This window comes from Anoplopoma fimbria, chromosome 4 (genome assembly GCF_027596085.1).
Source record: "Anoplopoma fimbria isolate UVic2021 breed Golden Eagle Sablefish chromosome 4, Afim_UVic_2022, whole genome shotgun sequence".
Lineage (NCBI taxonomy): Eukaryota > Metazoa > Chordata > Actinopteri > Perciformes > Anoplopomatidae > Anoplopoma > Anoplopoma fimbria.
Genome location: NC_072452.1, coordinates 19297926 through 19316333, shown reverse-complemented (window position 1 = coordinate 19316333; position 18408 = coordinate 19297926). Strand labels below are relative to the sequence as shown.

Below are 18408 nucleotides of genomic sequence, written 5' to 3'. Positions count from 1 at the left end.
GTTGCATGAAGAAAATATCTCACACTGCACCACAAAAGCTAACAACGCCAAGGCTGAAGCTCTTCATCAAACCTTCAATACCTTTTCATATATATTAGAAGTTTGATGCAGAAATGTATTGTCAAGACACATTTAAAAAAACATAATACCCATATCATAAACAATGTTTCCGCAAATACTCTGAAATCAGGGCATAGGTGCAGAAGACGAAGCCCTCCACAAAGAAACCTTTCACTGTCTAAAACAAGTGAAGACCTCGGGTTATAGGCCAGTTTTTCACCACACAGGAAGTCATTTTGGGTTACTGCAGTGGGCTGCTTAACTCCGACAGTCAGACTTGAAGCAGCCCAGGGTTTTTCTGAAGGTGTGTTGCGAGGGAAATAAAAACTGCAGACTCTTTCTGGAACCAAATACATTTAACCAAATAGCCCAAAATTTGCCGGACACCCACTGTGGCAGGTGTGCTTGTTGTACAAGTCTTCTGAAAAAGGTAAGTAACTGCTGAATTTGTGAGTTCGTAGAAAAGCTGTTTAAAGTCGCTCTGCTGTAAAAATAGATGAAAAGTAATGGGCTATAAAGACGAGACAAGCTTTGAAACGCAATATTTCCTGCTTTGATTAAAATTCAACAAGTCTTAATTTGGTCTAAGATTTTTTGTAATTTATGAAGGGCAGGGGTGATCTCATTTTATAAGGAAATGGGGTGTGTGAATTAAGTGTTGGGGAGACGCTTAGTCACAGCGCTTTTACAAAAAAAAGGAGCAAACTCATCGTTATAGTTGCACATAACACTGATTATACATTTAAACTATCTTGTATTCACTTTAAATAATAGCTTTTACAGCTTTACAACAAAAAATGTCTCGTAGTTAAAATAAGGCGCTGCATGTTTACTGCAAAAGAACCACACTTATGTTGTTAATTTTAGAACCTAAATATTTGCACAAAAACTGAACACATCTGGTCGTGGCTTTTTTTTAAAGAACTGTTCAACAGCAACAAGAATGTTGTGTTCCAGTTTGGTTTCTGTTGATATTGTTTCCCTCCTCACACTGAGCTCTTCCTCGCTCTCTGCAGTTGATACTTTCTTGATGCCCGTAAAAAAGCCAGGTCACAAATCCTTAAGTCGTCTGGTGGTATGAGTTGCCACAAATCCTCTGCACCCAATTTCCATGGGGCAGAAGTTTATTCTCCAGACTAACCGCTCAACCTCAGACGCTAGCTCCAAGTATCTAATCTGCTTTCCTTTTCGGACGTCTCCTCCAACACCACTTCTCATGGCCCAGTAAGCTCTGCAAAGTAGACAGCCTGCCCCGCTGAGTGTTGGACCACACTGCCAAATCCAATACTGAGTTTGATTCTCCCTTTTGGGACTGTGAGTTGGTAGCCTGTAATGTCTCCTGGCATTATCACAATCCCTAAGCCTCGCTTCTATTTTGGTTTAGGTTTCCTTCCTGCTTCCTGTTTTGTTTTCCTTCACAGCCAAAAGGATTCAAAGATAAAAACCTGTCAATCAAGGAGTGATTGATTGGTGCTGACCCTTTGGTTATCTCTCTCTTCTTGCCTATTTTGGTGGAAACATGATTTTAAAAATGATAATATATCTTAAAAAGTGTGACAAAGACCCACATCAGTTTCAGTCCTCTTTTTGCCATCCAGATTCAGATCACAACAACGTCTCTCCTTCTGGCTCTGTGATATTCATGACACTGTTGAGCACAAAAAGGTCTGGCACTTTGTTAGCACTATCCAAAAATAACACAATATATGTCTGAAACCAGCCCTGCTGATGAACACTCAGACACTTCTAATAAATACCAAGGTGCTACCTGCTTAAATTAAGTGAAACATTTAATAATGTTGCTCTGTATGCATCTTAGTACTGTCATTTTTATTTACAAATAATAGTGGTACTTGTGAAAGCTTTAACTGAATTTGTTGTGTAATATGTAACATAGTTTGCAGATAGAGCGACTTTTTTTCTGCACTATGCTGATGACACCAGACTTTACCTCTTGGCAAGCAATATAATATTATATAGAATTATTCTTGTTTTAATTGGCCGCTCTGCTCTGTGTATGTGAAACTATGTATATTTTGCTGAACAGCAGTCACTGTGACCACAAGTGACACACGAGATGGTGGTGTTAAGTAATGTCAGTCACACTGCTTTATCTCCCCAAACATTAGCAACCGTAAGCTACTTTTCAAAACCTCAGACTTTTCTTGTATTTTTTTGTGTTTATTAAACACCCTTATATTTTGAAAGAGGAACTCTGTGTTATTTTTCCTTTCAATTGTCTTTCTTTCTTCTTTCTTTCTTTCTTTCTTTCTTTCTTTCTTTCTTTCTTTCTTTCTTTCTTTCTTTCTTTCTTTCTTTCTTTCTGTCAAAGTCTCACTTTAAGTACTGGGTGATATATATAAATACATACTATAAAAAAATTGACAAAACTATAATAATCACTACAAATAGAACAAACTAATCCGTATATCTTTAGGGATGTTATTATTTAATTATATAGTTATTATAAATAAATTGATTATATTTAAGGTTTACATATTTTAAAAGTAATAAATAGTGTTTTCCAAGTATATTATCATTATATATATATATATATATTAAGTGATTTCATGAAAAGCTGTAAAAGCGAAAGCCTGATTAAAAAATGAATGTAAATATTTTGTTTCAGGGAAGTTTTTTAGTGTTTACCTTAAATCAGAATTTACTGCTGTTCTACTTAATATAGAGACATACATGATGTTGCAAAGAATAATCAAATATATCAGATCATACCATGTTCTTTTGCATGTGTAACTGTTGAGGAGGAAATATCCAAGGACACATTCTTTAGCAGAACACCAAACTAATGATGTTTTTCATTTTTGTTTCAGGCCCTCGTTAGCTGCAGAGAGAGAGGGAACAGCCATGCGTCTGCTGTTATAATGGTGAGTTATGGCGCCCGACCCGTATCACAGCGTTTCCCCGATGGTTCCACATGAATGTTCCCAGGAGAAGCTTTGAGAGCCTGCAGCCCCCCTGTGTGATTACCTTTTAGCACGGAAATGAGGAAAGAATGAGACTGCTCTGTTAGTGCTCAGCAAAAAGATCAGCAATGTGGATTAGGATTAATAACGTTTGTCTTGCATTCATATTCCTTTTGAAGTTAAATTATTAAAAATATTTAAATGTATTTAGTTTTACTAATAAAAACTATAATCTACTCTCAAATTAATGAAAGCCCAAAAGATTTATAATTAATTAATGTCATTTGAGGGAGTCATTTGAATACATCTATAAAAAAGAGGAAACAACATTATTATCCTAATGTTTAATTGTGGTTATGAATGCTTTATGTGCATATTTACTGTAAACAGTGACATTGATAACAGTAATGAAACACAGTAACAGACTGTGTTAGCTGTTCTATTTTTGGGAAACCTGCCATCATGTTCTGATGCTTTTTATGATGTACTTTCTATACGTCGTTGGCTAATGATGCTATTTTAGAAATGCAGCACAGAGAAACTGCACAAGGTGTGAAATGTTTTCTTTGAGATCATGTTTCTGGTTTTAGGCTTCCAAAATCACATGAACTCTTCTCAGGTTGTCCCTTTCACCCCTCTGTCTTTACCATGATGGTGCTCATCACAAATGGAAATTAAGGAAGTCATTAACGCAGTAATGCTAATACTGCAGAGTCTGTACTGGGTTTAAAGAGGATGATGACAGCTTTCCCTTGTAGTTGATTAGATCCCTGTAGCCACCTGAAGACTGCAAGTGTGCCTCTTACATCTGCAGCCTCTAAACAGAGAGATGAGTTTGACATGTTCAGCACACTTTTCCTCAATGCGAGTCAACAAGGGCTGAGGCATATTTTAATTAAATTGTTTGTGGAAAGTTATATGTTGGCTTAACTGGAAAATAAACATTATAATACGATATCATAATGAATTAACCTGCAACAGAGGACAGTATGCTTAAAATGCAGGTATAGGCGCGCCTGTAGTTATACCACATGTAGTCTGAGTCAGCGGATTTAGAATTTGGGTATAAGCCTGCCATTGGCCGCAAATTCATCGTGGCATTCTCCTCTCCTTCTGCTATCTGAACTATCTATTTTTGAGGCTGCCTACTCTGCATCCTGGGCTTAGCGCCTCCCTAGACGATGTGATCGGTTTAAATAAATATAAACAACTCACAGCGTTTTCCCCACTATAGCAGAATGATAAGACCTTTCTTTAGCGCTGACATAGAGCTGTGAAGATCGGTCTGGCTATGCGAGATTACAGCACATGCCATATAACAACAATGTCCCGGATACGATTATAGCCGTGGGACTTTTTTTGCATGTCATACCAACCCAATTTGTCCTCTCTAAAATAAAAGTAAAAAACGCAATATTATATATATATATATATATATATATATATATACAGTCACATTGCCTCCATTAATTAACAGAAACATTTTTTATTTTAACCAGATCGGCTATAAATGTGTGCATGTTAGTGTCTGGCTGTACAGAGTGAAGCTTTAAAAAGGAAATCCCTCAGAGGGTTGTGTTGCTACACCTTATTATAACTTCCTGTGCTTATCAGTGCTGTGTAAAATCTAACACTGTCGGCTCACAATATTTTACTGTGTGATGGTTGATGTAATGAGCGAGACACAAAAGTGAACAGGTTTACTGATTTCATTTTGTTATACCAGATTAGTATACTTGTTTCCAGTAAATCAATGGATGCAGAATGAGATTATCATATTGTTATTGTTATGACTTCTGGTGACTAGTAGTTCTCTTGAATACCTATGTTGAATACACTTACTGTAAGTCGCTTTGGATAAAAGCGTCTGCTAAATGACTGTAATGTAATGTAATGTATCAAAGGCATTCTTTCTTGTATTAAATCTTGGTGACACACACACAATTTCTAACAGCTCTGTGTTACAAGACCAAGATAGAGCTTGTCTATCGTACACTTAGTATCTCCAATTTCAAGAAACTGCTATTTCTTTCCCACAGGATCGCAACAGGACAGGCATGAACAGAAATGAAAGATACCGCCACTATAAAAATGTGGAGGAGCATGAGTACGACGTGGTGGATGACCAGGCGGAAGTGATTCGTGTGCACATACTTCCTGCAAGACCCATAAATGAAGAGAGAGAGTATGCAGGTAGAGAAGAAAAATCAATGACTTGTTATTCTCATACACATTCACCGTGCTCTAAAAAAAAAGCGTGGCTGTAGTGTCATTCAGTCCTCACAAATGTCTAGTTTAAGTTTTGTTTTGTAACCTTGAACTGTCAAAACAGAGAATGTCGTCTTCGTGAGCTCAGTGGGTTGAGTAATTCTGTCAGTGTGTAGGAGTGAATCTGACCTTTTATATTTGCCACCACACTTCTTACTCTCATCATTCCTGTCTGCCTTAAAAGTATTAAAATATAGCAACTAAATAGTTCATAAACCTATATCCAAAAACCTAAGAATGAACTCAAAGTCTTAGTGTTTGCATTGCGACACAATGAGAGAGAGTTTATTTCACTTTTCTACAAAGAAAAGCTCTGGTGAACATAATTAGAGTGAAGCTGAATGAAGTGAAATAACAGCTCCACCATAAAGTGTGCTGAGAATGAAAGCAGTGTGTATCTGAGAGAGCGAGAGAGCGAGAGAGAGAGAGCTCAAGCTGAGTGATCATGATCTGCCGGTGGGTCTCCAGGGCCATCTGTTGGCTGAGGCAGACTGCGGGAGATTACAATTATCCAGCAGCCAAAGGGGGGGAGAAGGAGAGGGAAGCCTGTAGAGTGAATAGACTCCCTTTACTCTCCTGCGTGGATGTGGCCCACAGCCAGGGGCCTCGCAGCTGCACGTCTACAACTTCACACCGAACATGGCTTTTAAATTTTGTTCACACTCCGAGTGTTTTCTCCATCTGTAATCAATACACAGTCTGCTGCTGCTGTGAGCCGCTGGGACCGGCAGCGACCGAGTTACAACAATGATACAAACTCATTTGAAGTGTCTGCTAACACTGGAACTACTGAAAGTACTAAAACTACTGCCATTACTGTCACTGATAAGAGAGAGGGCATCTCAACTTCTTTTGCTTTTAAGACAGGGTTCTCCCAAGGTCATCGTCGGCTCAGAGCCTCTCATCACCCTGCACTGTAAGCTTTCTGTTATGATTTATACAGATTAATGCTCCGTTACAACTGTGCTGCTGTAAATGTCTGCTTATACTCTGTGTGCTCTCTTCTTCATCAGGGTAACTTCAACATCCTCCCAAGAGAAATCCCACCTACTTCAGGTAAAGTGACATCATCTGAAGTTTGATGAGATACAGACATTTCTTGGATCCAGTAAAGTGTAGCTTAGTGTGGCTGATATTAGCTGATGTTGGCAACTTTATGACTTTTTTGCTACTTGGCGACCGGCTGCTGCTCAGCAAAAGCTACACAGGGTCACTTAAACCGCATTATTTAAGATTTAATATTAAATCAAATGGCTCTCTAGGATGTAAAAGGTCGCTCATAGAACTGAAAACACTGAAAACAGACACAAAACCACCTCTGCAGAGCTTTTCAGTCTCTTTTAGCTCATTGTATTGTTTGTATTGTGTTCTTACTGCATGGCTTGGACTGTTTTTCAAGAAAATAGCTCTGATTTAATCCCCTGTACACTACAAGAGGCAGACTGTTAAATTGGCAACTATAGCTAATGAACATAGTCAAGCACCCACCAGCTAAAGATCCAGATATTTGTCGCAGTTCAGGGTATCTGCACACGTTTTTTTTTTAAAAATCTCATTTAATGTTTTTAATACCTTTTGGAATGTGTGTTTGTAATGAAAATCAACAAAATGTCGAATCAAAGTTTTTTAAAGGGGTTAAATTTGATATTCAGAGCATTAATAAAGCACCTTTCCAACAGTGTTTCAGATCCTGACCTTGATAGTTTTAGGAGCATGTTATACTTCAGTTGATGGCTTTTGAGTCAGCTGATGCATTCAATGTTTCAATTTAAATTAAACTTTAGCTCTTGCAGTTTACGGAAAAAGGTAAAATTTCCCCATGAGATAAAGTACCAGAACTCAAATTATACTTCAAAGCACCATTTAAGTACTTTACATTATTTCTCTCTGATATTTCATTTTTCTTAGTCAGCAGACCTGCAATAAATAGAGACCTGAAGCCCGGCAGAAGAAAGATCAAATCAGGTAAGACAATTTAATGAACTTTTTTTTCACCGTCCTCTGGCCCCAGAAGCATCTCACACATTCACATGTTGCTCTTACAGATAAGAAGTTCACACCTGTGCTGCCAGGAGAGCAGGTAAACACCTCACCATACATACAGTACATATTGTTGACTCTGTTTCTGTGTCAAAAAACTGTGTTTAATGCAAATCATAAAAGAGGTGATGATTTTTCTCTCTTTCTAATGTCACAGCGCCCACGCAGGTAATTTGCTCCGTTACTATTCAAGTAATTCATTGTTGGGTTTAAATGAGTTGTGAATGGATTTGCAGCTGAAGTCTGTGTACTTCCAGGCGATCTCCATCACCTCCAAAAGAGATAATGAATCACCTGCCTGGTCTGACTATAGGCGAATCCTGCAGGAGAGCGTGAGAAACAGTTTTTACCATCACTTGTTTTATTTTTTCGTAGTTGACTTTGACCCTGTGTGACCTCGTTCCTATGTGTGAATGGTGGAAAGTGAAGGGAAGTCCTCTACGTTTACAGTTTGCACAGTGTGGCAGTGACGCCATCTGCTGGTTAGAAACATAATCACAGAAGAATAACGTTGGTCAAGCATATTTTGATTGATGTTTAAATAATAATATTTAAATAATGCCTTTTTTTCATTTAAGTGGACAGAGAGCAACTAAAAAAGTAAGTAGTCAAACATGCTGCATTACTACAAGTAAAGTTTCAGATTCCAGCACTTTAAGCTATGCTATTTTAATTATAATTATGTGAATTATATTTTATTCTGCACAATTAAACTTACCTGACTAGAAACGACTCCTTAACTATCTGTTTTTTTAATCTAATTGTCCTTTTAACACTTCTAATAGGTGGAATTACGTTCACATATCAAAGGTAAGAGCTAAATAAGAGTGAATGTAACATTTTTTGGTTAAAAAACGTCTTGCCAGTGGTAAACATGTTGAATGTGTTTTTAGGTCTACAGCGTGCTGAGAGTGTTTCATCCCTGCATACCAATCTAAGACATTCTCTGGATTTGGAAACTCATAATTTAGAAACAAGGTGTGTGTTTCATCTCTCAGGCATTTCCGGGCAATTATGTTGTGTTAGGTCATGTTTGATTTGTTCTTTTGTTCCTTTATTTAGGTCACAACAAAACCTAGGTAAGTAGTGTTATAAATCATTGGTATTATTATATAGTTATTGAATAAATGAGTCAACACTAACGTCTATTTAAAGAAAGGGTGCCATCAAAACGTCATCATGAGTGGCCTCAGACCAAAGAAGACTGTGACCAACATGACTTTGTTCCAAAGGAAAAGCCTCAACAGGTAAACTCGCTGCTACTTAATACAGTAAATAAATAGTCTATTACTCAATAAACTCTATAATATTCAGTGGTGGATTTTAACTAAGTATATTATCTCAAATACTTAAGCACAACTTTGGTATTGTGCTTTCTATTTTATGGTACTTTTTTACTTTAACTCTATATTTTGAAGACAAACTGTTTTCTACTCTACATTTATTTGACTGATTCAGTTCCTTGAAGCTGATTTAGTTTTTTCAGATTTAGATAATTAATATGAAACATGAGTCAACTATTCAAATGATGATGTATTGTTATAGGTTACACAACCCAGAAATATAAAAAATAATTAAAAATTAGCCTCATCTGTAGCAGCTGCAACACTAAAGCGATGTACTTATTAATGCATAGCTAATTATAATCCGCTGATGTAATATATATTTTACTTTATTTTATGAAAAGGGCTATTCTGCATACTTTTACTTTTGGTGCTTTAAGTATATTTTGATGCTAATATTTTTCTTGAGATTAAGATTATAAAATGCAGGACTTTTACTTGTAACAGTGTATTTTAAGCTTACTACTTTTACTTGAGTAAAGAATCTGAGTTCTTCTTCCTCCATCTACTAATGTTTGGCAGACGTACAGTGAAGAAGACTGGTATGTTGGGGCTTGTTCTCGAGCTGATGCCGAGCACGCCTTGCACCTGGTGAACAAGGTAATGTTTCTCCTCTTTGTTTCAACAATACACGTATTGTATTTTCTTACTTTCCACAAGGAGAATGATAATAAAACCAACATTAAAGCAATAGTAACAGACACTTTCTAGCTTTCCATAATCTTTTGCTAGCTACAGTGGTTTTCTACTTGAGAGGCCCAAAATCAAAGACACTGGATCCAGTATTTCAAACCAATATTTCTGTCCATTACAACATTACCATCGGCAATATGTTTTATGTATGAATCTAAACTGGGTTGCTTTTTTGCGAGTACAGATAGATATCTTTATTGCGTAACTCCAAATGTCTTCCCATGTCTCCTCATCAATAGTCACAGTTCCTTCTCCGACACACCTTGAATCCTTTGTGTAGAAGTAGTATACATGCCACTCATTACATCGTAAAATCCACTATGAGACACCTTCCCTGGCTGTAGAAACAGCATTCCTCACTCTAGGTGATCTTGAACTGTCGTACACATTGTAATTATTATCTTTTTAAACGATATGAGATTGTTATCTAAATTTAATCCACCCATTTGATTACACATTTCTTATCCCATTGCCGGAAGCCAGAATCCAACATTCCAACAAGTTATGGTGGGAAATGTGGAGGTTTATTTAAATCTCCCTTCAAGACGGCGGGTTGATTGCCATGCCTTGAGAGCATTGATTGTTATCGGATTGGCACAATTATCTCTTAAAAAATAGTAATTCTACATTTTGATAATGATGATTCAATATTGCCAAATAGAGAAAGTTTTGTTATTTTTACGCATTCAGATATTGACCTCAAGTCTGCACATGTATACTTTGATATTTGACAAATCTAAGCCTCCCATTGAACCTGGCTGCTGCTGTACTGTCATTTTAAATATAGGTCTGTATTCAATATGAATGAACTGAGCCACCTATTCTAACCTTTTGAGACCCTATTTGAATCACTTGAATGGGATAAACTAATCTAAATAACCGTGCATTTGTATTATTGCTATTCTTCTAACCAGGAAACAGGAAGACACAGTATCTCCTCTAATATGAGATTAAAATATATATATATATATCTTAAAACATCTAAAGTTTAACTACTTTTGTTTCCCACATAAACCCCTTTAGGACGGAGCCTTTTTGGTACGAGACTGCTCCGTCAACACCAACAGGGAGCCCTTGGTGTTGGTTGTGTATCACGAGAAGAAGGTTTACAATATAAAAATCAGATTCATTGAGACCTCCGGAAAGTACGCCCTGGGAACGGGACAACGATCAAATGATGTGAGTGGCCTTATATCTCAAAAATACATTTAATCAAGCGCTCTCTTTGTTATATTTACTGAAATCTCACATCTTATTTCTCCTCAGATGTTTGACTCTGTCGCAGATATCATCAAGATTCACACCATATTCCCAATATTACTCATCAGCGGGAGAACCATGCCCGGAGGCAAATGTCCAGATAACTGTGTGCTGACTTATCCCTTAACAAAAAGGGATGTTAACCAGCTGCTGCAATAAACTGTGAAACATCCCAGCAAAGAAAATCTGACATGGAAACTTCAGCTCAGCCAAGAAATCTTTAGGACCTCCAAGACGTTAATAATTATTTTTTTAAATGTTAATAAAAACACACTGGATTGACATAATATATTTACTGTGTGTAGAGTAATACATAAAACCCAGAGCCGCTTCAGAGCATTTACCACCTATTTTCATTAATTTGTGAATATTTAAAAAGCCAGTATGTAACCATGCTTGTTTTTCTATGTCATAAGCACATTTTTCTGGTAATATTTTCCACTATTATTAAGAATACATTTATGCCCCAGTGGCCTTGCTCTTTATTTTGACCTGATTCAGATAAAAGCTATGAGCTCATGCTGTACCTATCCGTGCAATAACCGGCTGGGTCTCCTGTCAAGCTTGACTCAACACAATATGTGAACCACACTCCAACACATCTCCAACATTCATTTCTTGGCAATGTACATTAGTTACACAGAGTATAATCTTCAGAAAAGTTCACCACAAACACCATCTGGTTGGAACCCAAAACACCCACTCAAGGACATGATAAGCGTGTTGGGTAAAAGCTGTCTGAGTATGCAAAAATTGTGAAAAGTGTTTGCTTGTGCCAATAAAAAAAATGTCTGCACCCTTAAAAAAGAATTTCATTATCAATTCATCTGTTGCTTATTTTATTTTCATTATGTTTTGTTTTTTTTCATGTACCAACAGTCCAAAAACACAATGATAATCACTTTAATGGCACAACACAGAGAGAAGCACAAACTCTCATGTGACAAACTGGAAGCAGAAACTATTTGCCATTTTTGATTGATAACGTTTAAAGTATTGATCGACTAACTAAATAGTTTAATGAATTTTTCTCTGATCGTGAGATTTTGGCTTCGAGTTCCAAATTATGACTCAATCCGTCAACATTGTTGGAAAGTGGTGGAAAGTTTAGGTAAGTTCATTTTCTCACGTACTGTACTTAGGAAGGCTACAGTTTAGAGGTACTTCCATTTTGTGTTAACCTTCTTAATACTTCTACTCTTTGAAATTTTAGTGGTTTACTCCCCTTCATTTATTTTGACATATTTAATTAGGTTTCATCTTAACATAATAAGATTATTAATACAAAATATAAATCAACTAATAAATCATTTTATATTATTTTAGGGTAAGCTACCCAGCAGTGTATTAAGTAAATAAAATAAGCCCCACCTTTCCAAGCTACAACATTAAAGTGATTTATACATCGATCAGTGTCTCTACACATTTTCCATTTAAAATTCCCTCTTTTTAAATTTGACATATAGTACAGATAACTAGATGTTAATTATGCAAAATAAATGGTTGGTACGGTGCTTTTCCTCCTGCATGGGGTCTATAAATAGGCAGACGCTATTAGCACCCAGGTAAAACAGAAAGGACCTTAAGTCAACACCAGGTCAAGGCTTCATGTACTTTTTCACAACAAGGACTTTAACTGAGTGTTTCCTCTACCAATGCGTTGAACAGAAGGGAATAGAGAATACAAATTGTGATCACGTTTTAATAGAAAAAAGAGGAGTTACATAATTGTTATTATAAAAGCATGGAATACGATAATAAACAAAAAGAGTAAACCAAAATTAGCTTGAGCACAAATGAGAGGTGAATGGAAGGCAAAGTAAAACATTCAGAGGGAGCTGTCACGCCCTTAAACACCTTTAAAATAATAATAATATATATTTATATAACAAACAATAAAGTACGTCAGCTTCTGACTCCGCAGTGTTCAGAAAGTAAAAGCACAACATAACTGCTTTCGCTGAAGAGGCTGTGGAACGTCAACCATTCCCTCTACGGAGTATTAACAACAACTATCACATTTTATATTTATAGGTATGTACACAATAAAATCTGTGGGTGATCAAAACGTATATACAGAATAGAAACTGGGCAACCAAAACCTATTAACTGATAGGTCTAGCACCTCATACATCATGGTTACTGATGATAAACACACACATGTCGTAATGCCGTCACAAGAGGAGAAACAGTTCTGCAGAGCATCAGGAAAGAAGATTGTGTCCTTTTGATGGTCTTAACAGGTGAACCACAGTCACTTAGTATGTACATAAAAACAAATAAACAGTAATAAACCAGTTGGGGGATGCTTTCATCGGTTCCATTTTGCACCAGTGTTTAAGGAGCTGCAAAGGAGGCTTCACATGGAAGTCGCATGGCACAAGGAGTAAATATGATCCAAGATGGCGCTAACACTTGCTTCAAATAAGTTAATCACAAAATATCTCTTACAAATAGAAAATTCATGATAAAAAACAAATGTGATAAGAATAACAAAAAACAGAGTCTGAAAACGTGAATAAAAATGCAGAATGCTTCTTACAGACTTCACTTTTCTTCTCAATCTGGACCATAAGGAGTAGTCATAATTACAGCCGTTCGCTCTGGCCTCACAGCCTAACAGACGTCAAGACTCGTGGTGCATTCAGGCACTCCTCGTCAACTGGTAAAGTCAGAAACATTAAGGTTTTATCATCGAGAAAAAGGCCAGCGGAGTGGTAAATACTGGAGAGAAACTGGGGCACATTCTAAGTTTACAGTACAACTGAAACATTTCACCTCACACGACACATGAAGGACGACTGGCAAACATAACGCCCGTTTCTCTGCAACACCCAGTGATTAAAAACACATCCAAACCGGTAACAAGAACAAAGAGTAGTGTGTCTATGCCCAGCTTTCATTATTTACAACTTATAGTGTTTTTTTGGTTTTTTTCCCAATGGTCCAGTTCACTTGGATGAATTTACTGTGACTGTTGACCAAATAAATACGACACGGTCACGCAATATTTCCCCAAATTTCAGAGATTGTGAAGAGTGCCTGAATGCACCACTACACTACACTACACTGACCCATACTGAATAAACATGATGACACTGGCTGTGATCTCTAAGGGACCCGGTTTTCTCAGGCCAAATATGGAGGAGCTTTTTTGCCTTATTGTTGTATCGTGTTAAATTGGCTTTTTGGATGCAACTGAATTGTCAACACAACTTCATCAAAGTAAACAAAAGAAAGAAAAAGTGCTTGGTCCGTATACGAAGACTGGAAACCGATTTGTTTTCTTTGCCTCGGACAGTTCTCTTAATATGAGCATTTAAAAAGAGAAACATGGACATTCATACTTGAATAAGACATTTTTTCATTGTATATTATTTGTGCTAAATGTTGCACGAGGCTTTACCCAAAATTAATCTCACATAATTGGGTTTCAAAACTTTCTGCATTACTTAATGTCGATTTTTTTGGGGAGATGTGCATGTTCTGTATCTTCATGACATTGTTTGGACTCTAAGTGGGTTCTCACACAAAGGTTTCATTGTCTCAGGTTGTATCTTAGAGGAGCCAGATAAAAAGCAAAACACTACTGATGAAAACTAAAAAAGAAATAAATACAGTATGTTATGCTTTTAAAGTAAACAGCATGCATTTATGCCTCAACTCTGACAGATCTACTGGTCTCCCAAACATCTGTTAACAGTACTTAACATCTGTGTATTCGTGACTGAAATCTACTAAAGCAGATGTTCCATGACGACTCAAAGCAGTCAAACGCATTGCACTTGAATATTCCACATTCCATGCCTTTAAACAACATACGTGTAACACAATGATAATCACATGTCCATTGTTTTGTTTTTTTAAATCTTACGCTCCGTAATATTTTCTCTTTCTTTAAGTCAACATCTCCCCCGTTGTAATACTCGTTATTTTCTCATAAACTAACACTTCTGTACAGTGATACATCGTCTGATGAATTCATGGAAAGACGCCGACCGTGCAGCCCATCACCTCGTACTTCTGCCCCATCACTTTGCTCAGCCTCATTTTTAAGATTTGGCACTTTGGGGCCACCTCGGACTCCCCCTTGTCCGCCACAGTGTCTGCTCTCGGGCCCTGGACGGAGGCCCGGGGCTTCGGGTGATTGAGCACCACCACGGGCTGGTAGGGGCCCGGCCGCTTCACCAGCTGGTCCACCTTCAGCGGCATCGGGTAAATGACCGCGCAGTCAGTTAGAGCGCCGATAGGCACCCGAGTCTTGTATTTGGATATCCTAAGTTTCAGCGCCTTCTTGTTTTTTTTCCACAGGCCCACTTGAACCCGTTTCAGAGAGACAGTCAGGAACTTTGAGATGTCGTGCTCACTCTTTGCCATTTGCTGTAGAGGCTCCGCAGCCACGTGCGCAGCAATTTTGGAAACAGATTCCTCATCTGTTGAAGATTTTAAAACGTGCGTTTTCTTATCGTCCGTTTTCGTAGTGCCATTTTGTTTCTCCTTGATGTGGTTTTGGGTCAGTGCAGAAGGGTGCTGAACACCTCTATCCTCCACTTTGATAGTCTCGCTGGTGATCAGCTCTGTGGATAAAAGCTTGTGGATGATGGATGCTTCTTTTGTGGCCACCTGAGCGCAGGGCCTCAGCGCCTCCTCCGCCCGCTCTGCCACCGTGATGTGATCTTGAGTTGTGCCACCAGGACTGTTGCTTTTATCCATCACTATGCCTCGCAGAGCCATGACCAGCGGTTGCATGGAGCCTTGGACGTCCTCCGGTTGTTGACTCAGTGAAAACACAGAGGAGATGACGGGGAAACCCTCTGGCTCCAGCGTGTCCCCGTCTCCTGCTCTCTCATTGGATCTGACTGCCTGGGACCAAGCCGACATCTTTGGACCTTTGCGGTTGGAGAGCACAAACGCTTTGACCGGCGAGGACTCATTTAGACTTCTGGGGATCGAAAAAGACGGACTTAAAACTTTATCCTTACAAACTAGAACCGCCGGAGGTCTCACTTGGGCAGATGCAGCCAAGAGGGCGCTCAAGGAAGGAGAGGAAGAACTTTGCGGGTTCAATCCCACCGGCTCTTTCTTTATTTGTGGAGAGGCGTCGTTCTTGAGGCGGGTCTCTCCGGGTTCCAGCTTAACAGCCACCGAAACATCTTGAGGAGAGATTTTTGCGTCGCTTGCCCTCCTGGATGAGATATTCCTGGAATGCTCTTGAATTAAATTCTTCCTCTCGTCCACGGCTCTCTGAGAAACACATGCTCCCATGTTCTCCGGATGCAGGCCGCTCGTCGACCTTTGGCCGACCCGGTTGCAGATAACAGAAGACAGAGCGGCGTTGTGGTTCACCGGTTCACCCTGCGTCACTTTGATCCCACCGTTTCCTTCTCTTACGTGATTGATGATGCTTTTGGGAACCTTGTTTGGAACGACCGTGTGACTCTCCAAGTTGATTATCTCGTGCGATGCTCTTTTGAATCCAGCTTTTTCTTTGTTTGGTTGATTTGGGAGGTTTTTGGAAATGTTCCCTTGAAAAACAGCAGGACGCTCCACGTTCACAGTCTTTGTTTCACACTGTTTCCTGTTCACTGTGCACATCCCCATGCTCATGGACTTGACTGTGTTCTGGTGGTTTAACGAGGATGAGAAAGACTTTCCCAGTGCACTGTTTTGAGAGACTGTGGTCCTCGTCTCTTTTATCACGGACTCGTTCTCTTGTTGAGAGACGAGCCTCAGCTTCAGCTCCTTCGTCCCGTTGACAGTCTTCACCTCCACGAGCTCGACCAAACAGCCGGCGGGGATCGTTACTTCCTCTGGGAGGGAAACCGTCAGAGCCCTGTTGTGATGAATGAGTCCATTCCAAGGGTTCAAAAGATCCGCGTTACCGTTAGCGCCGTTTGATACGTCCGAGTCCAGTGTTTTCCCTCTTAGTTCATCTTTACCCTGCCTGACTGCAGGCGTGCTCGAGGCGGGCACCGTCACTCGAACAGCTGGTCGGAGTGACGCTGGATCAGCAGTGGGCACACTTGATAAGGCACTGGAGACGGGAGCGTGTGGACTTTTGGTCGTTCCAGGCTTAGCCGGTCCTTGACTTATGTTTTTATTATGCAAACGATCAATGTGCTTAACAAGGCACAACCTCCTCATGTAGCCCTGCCCACAGTGAGGACATTTAAAGGGGTACGTGGAGCTGTGCTGCTTCATGTGAGCGTTCAGCTCCGCCTCGCTGAATGACACCTTGTTGCAGTAGAAGCAGTAATACCTCGTCCCTCTGTGCTCCAGCATGTGCCTCTTCAGCTCTGCAGCGTCCTTAGAGGAAAAGCCACACTTCTGACAGTACTTCACGTTGGAGGAGCCCAGAACCCGATCCAGGACCAGACTGGGGTGTCCCCCGTTCACAGAGGACAGCATGCTCTGATAGCTGACAGGATTCATGATGAGGTGTGAGGTCCGCTGGTCAACTGGCAGCAGGTCCCACCAAAACCACTACCTGCAGGCATACAGGGGGGGCAGCACCAGACGTCTTCCCACTGTGGAAATGAAACAGGAAGGAAAAGACAATAAATCACAGAGAAATCACAGACCCCATACCCCCCCACCCTCATATGAAGGGTTTGATTTCAGCCTGCAGCCGTCTGATTGAAAGCAACACACACACACACACACACACACATATATACACACACACACACACACACACACACACACACACAAACACACACACACACACACACACACACACACACACACACACATACACACACACACACATCACTAAGTGGCTGTTTTGGTTTTTTTCCCCTCTGCTGCTGCTGTTCGAGGCTATCCTCCTCTGAAACACAAGGGAGGAAAAAAAGGCCCAAATCACACCACAACAAGGGGGGGTCGCACCGACGACGGGCCGCTTTACAGCCGTCTGTGTCGCGACAGAGTCAACCCTCCCACAACGTACCGTAAAGCAGAGCGTTGTTTTGATCTGCTGTGTGTTTTGAAATCAACAAATCCTCCCCGTGGACGTGATATTAGACGTTTTGTCAACGGGACCAACCGAGCCGCTTCGCGTTAGCTTCTCGTTAGCTACCTGTGGCTAGCTGACACACTTCCGGAAAAAGGTTGTGCTCGCCTTCAAAATAAAAGTGGAGAATACAAATCAGAGTTTTCAGGATTAATACTCCCTATATGTTTTATTTGGACTTTTTGGGGAATTATTTACGACATGTCAAAACAAGTTTGGACACACCTTCTCATTAAATGTTTTTTCTTTATTTCAATTTTTTTTTACTATATATTTAATTTGTTATTTTTTTTGGCTGAGTGCATATTTATAAAATATATTCGGTGCATGCTGTTATTCAATGTTTTAATATTATTTACGACGTACAGTACCAGTCAAAAGTTTGGACACACCTTCTCATTCAATGGTTTTTCTTTATTTATTTTTTTTATTTTTTTCTACATTGTAGATTAATATTGAAGACATCCAAACTATGAAGGAACACATATGGAATTATGTGGTAAACAAACAAATGCTCAACAAACCAGAATATGTTTTATATTTTAGATTCTTCAAAGTAGTTGAATGAGAAGGTGTGTCCAAACTTTTGACTGGTACTGTAAATATCTTCAGGTAAAATAAAACTGCTTTTATTATTGTTAATTGCACTTCGCATATACATTTGTTACATTTATTTACTCTTCCTGTTTTCATATTTACATTACATGCATTTATATTGTCATATTATCGTGCATACGTTTGTTATTGCACAATTAGTTACTTCCCTGTCTTGTGTCTTGATCTGTAGTCGTCTTTGTACCTTGTTATT

General features: G+C 39.1%; 2 protein-coding genes across 2 annotated transcripts; one reads left to right on the top strand and one right to left on the bottom strand.

Annotated features, from left to right (window-relative positions):
• Positions 1–338: 338 nt before the first annotated feature.
• Positions 339–11381, top strand: LOC129090161 (cytokine-dependent hematopoietic cell linker). Its single transcript, XM_054597700.1, has 17 exons — positions 339–490; positions 2892–2945; positions 5024–5177; positions 6116–6168; positions 6266–6308; positions 7161–7217; positions 7298–7332; positions 7450–7460; positions 7550–7624; positions 7871–7892; positions 8078–8102; positions 8186–8270; positions 8355–8371; positions 8448–8539; positions 9158–9235; positions 10352–10507; positions 10595–11381. The coding sequence occupies exons 2-17, from the start codon at positions 2943–2945 to the stop codon at positions 10745–10747; spliced, it is 1059 nt and encodes a 352-aa protein (XP_054453675.1). The 5' UTR covers positions 339–490; positions 2892–2942; the 3' UTR covers positions 10748–11381.
• An 810-nt stretch (positions 11382–12191) lies between these two features.
• LOC129089745 (uncharacterized) lies at positions 12192–17652 on the bottom strand. The gene is made up of 2 exons (XM_054597103.1): positions 17538–17652; positions 12192–17115 (listed from the first exon to the last, which is right to left on the bottom strand). Exon 2 carries the CDS (start codon positions 17018–17020, stop codon positions 14570–14572), a length of 2451 nt encoding a protein of 816 aa, XP_054453078.1. The 5' UTR covers positions 17021–17115; positions 17538–17652; the 3' UTR covers positions 12192–14569.
• Between the last annotated feature and the right edge of the window lie 756 nt (positions 17653–18408).

Coding starts and splice junctions, on each gene's coding strand:
- LOC129089745 (XM_054597103.1), bottom strand. CDS start 17,020: ATGAATCCTGTCAGCTATCAGAGCATGCTGTCCTCTGTGAACGGGGGA.
- LOC129090161 (XM_054597700.1), top strand. Junction 6,169..6,265: donor GCCTCTCATCACCCTGCACT/GTAAGCTTTCTG, acceptor CTTCTTCATCAG/GGTAACTTCAACATCCTCCC. Junction 10,508..10,594: donor CGGGACAACGATCAAATGAT/GTGAGTGGCCTT, acceptor ATTTCTCCTCAG/ATGTTTGACTCTGTCGCAGA.